The following is a 3,717-nucleotide window of genomic DNA, read 5'->3' as shown; positions in this document are numbered from 1 at the left end:
ACGGCCAACTTGATCCTATTTGACCTACAACCATTTGTCCTGCAAATTCTTGGGGGTTTTGCCGTCAGGAACCAAGACATGACCATCGCGTCGAGCGAAGAACATATACTTGTCACCAGTAGCACTAAACCGGAAAAAGAACTTGAATACAAAGGAATCAGGAAGCACACCATTGGCCCAACAGATCATCTCGAACGCCACCATTTTGTTAACAACGTTCGGGGTAAGCATTTGAATACTACAGTCGTTCTTCTGAAGAAGCTCCTATTGGAAGTCAGTGAGAGGAAGGCGTAGACCAGCGTCAAAAGTCTTCAGGTAGATGCCAACCTTGCTAGCAGGAGTGGAAAGAATCATTGAGTCAGTCGCCGAAAATTCCATACCATCAGTCGAGGAAAATCCATAAGCGTCACTGAGAAGCTTAAATTCGGCATCAGAAGGAGTAACACCAGGTTGAGCAGCCATCGAAGCAGAAAAGAAAATAAAGGAAACCTTGATGGAAGAAGAAGGAAAGACAAGAGGAAAAGGTTAAACCGATAAAGAGGATCCTCACCCTTATAAAGAATAAGGAAAGGCGGGATATTTAAAATCCCTGACGCAATGATGTAACTGACTATCATAATGGGCGGTCATGTCGCCGGAAAAATTGAAGCGTCGATTGAATCAGAACTCAATGCGTGTACAAAGCAGTTAAGTCCAGAACATCATATCTAGTCTAGCAACGCTACGACTACTAGGCTAGGGGACTTGATGACGTGCCCCCATCACGGGTCAGGAGTCGCGCTTAGACGCACCAAAGAACTTCCTAAGGCAGACCCACACTTAATATAGCAAGCCCAACGAAACCTCGCGCCCGCAGGCGCCCCTAAGTGCAGGGCGCCCGTGGAGAAAGCCTGGTCCCGCCAAGGGCGCCTTCTACTCCGCGACAAAGCATAACAACTCCAGACGACAAGGGGGATGTTCAGTGCATTACCACCTGAACCAATCGTTAACTCTGACAGAACGAGGAGCACGATTGCCCAATCAGCGCGCCCGATCCTGTCGGGTCTGACGCCATTGTCTCATACGGAGTGGCAGGAAACCTCAGTATAAAAGACCTCCTCCAGTGCCCGGAAAAATAAGTCGCTCTCTCCTAATTAATCCCTAAACAATCCAAGTCTATCCACTGACTTGACCGTCAGAGCGTTTTCCCGGTATCCCCTCCCGGAGAACGGTTGACGGTTCCTCCCTGTTTTGGCCTTGCAGGTTCACCGGAGTAATCAAGATTAGTGAAGAACATCGCCTGGAGACAAGGTCACATCATTATGTAAATTGTATTTCAGGAATAAGATCAAGGTTTTGAGGTTTCTTTATAAAATGTAAGATTACATGTGAATACGGTTTTACAAATTAATAACGATTATTAAGCAAAGAATAAGGCATCCAAGCTAGGTACCAATTCAGAGCAAAAGAAATTTAGGTACAAAAGGAATAAACCAAAGAGTTTGCTTTCGATGACAATTAAAGTCCATGCATGGAAAAGAAAAAGAAGATTTTCAAAATTTACTACTTCATAGCTTGAGATATATGAGGAATGATCCCAAATAAACTCGGATTTTTTTTTTTTTTTTTTTTTTTTTTTTGGAATTAATTAGGTTCAACTAAACACATGAAATTGGCATATATCGGATACAATTTTACATTGCATTTATCATCTAGATAAAAATGCCCAACCTTAGTTATTGCATTTTCGTGATGGTCAATAAATTCAGCAATGAAAAACTTTGATTTGCTCATTTGTGATTTAAGATCTAAAACAGGCACCAAGTTAACATTATCTCGATCTAAAGACTTCAAGACAATTGCCAGTCTTTTCTGATGTCGAATGTATAGTTCAAATCCAAGTAACACTTATTATCGTCATCAACGAACTACAAAAGATAGAAAGAACCAGAAAAAAAAAGTTGTTAGAAGATTCTAGGAGGTATGTAATGTGCCTACTTATTTGAGAAAAGACTGAAACCTGAAATTCGTTACCTTAGTTTTGGCAGAATATGATCCTCTAGCAAGTATGCCAGAAGGGGTGGTATCTTCAGGAATTTCATGGGTATAAAGCTCTTGTTGAGGACTAAAAGTGCCAATCATTTCTTTCGTCTTGTCAACTGTATAGAACATGTCAGTCGACTGTGCAAGATTATGTAACAATAGACGATACGTGTGTAGAAATGGAACATACCTCTGAGACCAGTTTTCCAAACAGTGTTGGTGTACTTGAGGCCCGACACAATGTTGTTATGAACTTCAAAAGTGAATTTGATAGTGTAACGACTTCCTTCTTTAAGCGTAAACCATGTTCCTTTGATTTTTCCATTATTAGGAATTGGAAGAACCAAATCCTGTCTACCAGGAGATACAATAGCAAGGCTCAAAATCTTGACTTCTGGATCTAGAGTTTCTGCAACAATAATAGCATCCGAGCAATATAAAGACTATCAGAAACAAAAACTAAAATAGAATTTTTTCTTTTAAGCAAAACAAATTAATAGGTTTAACAATTTTTTTTGCTCAACAAAAACAATATTTTTCATACGAGAATCATCTTCATACAAGAAAAGTGATCGAATAATGTTTCTTGATACTTGTGGTAGGACTTGTTTTGCGACACTAAGTGGCCTAGACATCATTATATGTCCTTCACAATCTAATTTTTAACAACATACTCAAATCAAAGCATTAAATTTAGGAACTTTTTTTTTAATGAATTTACCTGCAACAGCGTTAATATCCACAGCTCCAAGAAGTTGTTCTTTCCATCTCATCAAGCTTTCATCGTCCTACATACTCATCATTAAGACACAAGTTTTAGAGGTAAAAACTTTGATTCCGGTACAAGAAAACTGAAAAAATGAAGTTACTTTAAGCGATTACAATTGATCAATGCATATTGCGAAACTCTAATAATTCTTCATATGTCCGGAACATTGTTCAATGGTTAACAACATGAAAAGAAAAGGAAATGAACTAACCTTGTCCGCTTCATACTGTTCTTTAAGGGTGCGTCGAGGGCCGATTTCTATCTTCCCTTGAACATCTTCATCTTCTTCGTCTTCTATTATGCTTACAGAGCTCTGGCTCATGTTCCTATCAATCTTCGCTACCCAAGCAGAATCTTCAACCTCTACATCAGCTCCTGAGTTTTCGATATTTTGGTCTTTATGATCGTTACTCTCCTGTTTTTCAACAAATCCCATGGCTTTGGAACTTGAAACGATATGTACTATTAACAGCTCGTAGGGAATTCCATTCAACAATTAATGGTGTTATAATGAAAACAGACAAATACTAAAGATCTTAAATTGCCAAAGAATAAAGACCAATGATGAACGTACAAAGACTGTATGGCTTTATAGGTCTATACGGGAAAGAATAATGTGGGTGGTGAACCACAAGCTCTTTGTTATTAAAATATTGAACATGGAATATTTAAAAACAGATAGTTTTGTTTTTGGGTCAAAAAATTTGGAAAAGGATAATAAATCCTAAAGGAAATGTACCCATCATCCTTCCAACAAGATAAGACACGGTAAAACCAGAGAGATGAGAGAAAGATTTTTTTATGTTTGATAATTTGAAGCACAAAGAGAGGGAATATTGGTCATGTCACATGTGAATTGTGATGATCTTGAGAATATTATCTACTGAAAAGAATAATGGGGAAGAGAGAGATCATGAAGGTCACTA

At 38.6% G+C, this 3,717-nt stretch overlaps 1 protein-coding gene across 2 annotated transcripts; it reads right to left on the bottom strand.

Moving 5' to 3' along the window:
• Nucleotides 1–1,088: 1,088 nt before the first annotated feature.
• LOC145135509 (rho GDP-dissociation inhibitor 1-like) lies at nucleotides 1,089–3,393 on the bottom strand. Of its 2 annotated transcripts, XR_013719858.1 has the most exons (6): nucleotides 3,003–3,393; nucleotides 2,744–2,810; nucleotides 2,213–2,431; nucleotides 2,014–2,138; nucleotides 1,711–1,907; nucleotides 1,089–1,279 (listed from the first exon to the last, which is right to left on the bottom strand). XR_013719858.1 is itself a non-coding variant. In XM_079069774.1 (5 exons), exons 1-5 carry the CDS (start codon nucleotides 3,225–3,227, stop codon nucleotides 1,830–1,832), a joined length of 714 nt encoding a protein of 237 aa, XP_078925900.1. In that variant the 5' UTR covers nucleotides 3,228–3,393; the 3' UTR covers nucleotides 1,628–1,829. The 2 variants fall into 2 exon arrangements, 1 of the variants encoding a protein (XP_078925900.1); XM_079069774.1 differs by lacking the exon at nucleotides 1,089–1,279 and having other exon boundaries at nucleotides 1,628–1,907.
• Between the last annotated feature and the right edge of the window lie 324 nt (nucleotides 3,394–3,717).

The sequence above is a fragment of the Lactuca virosa genome, chromosome 9 (assembly GCF_052849685.1).
Source record: "Lactuca virosa cultivar CGN04683 chromosome 9, Lactuca_virosa_CGN04683_v6, whole genome shotgun sequence".
Classification (NCBI taxonomy): Eukaryota; Viridiplantae; Streptophyta; class Magnoliopsida; order Asterales; family Asteraceae; genus Lactuca; species Lactuca virosa.
Note: the sequence above shows the minus strand (reverse complement) of the source record. Positions and strands in the feature narration are given on the sequence as shown.

Coding starts and splice junctions, on each gene's coding strand:
- LOC145135509 (XM_079069774.1), bottom strand. CDS start 3,227: ATGGGATTTGTTGAAAAACAGGAGAGTAACGATCATAAAGACCAAAAT. Junction 2,811..3,002: donor AACAGTATGAAGCGGACAAG/GTTAGTTCATTT, acceptor ATGAGTATGTAG/GACGATGAAAGCTTGATGAG. Junction 2,432..2,743: donor GGATATTAACGCTGTTGCAG/GTAAATTCATTA, acceptor TTATTGTTGCAG/AAACTCTAGATCCAGAAGTC.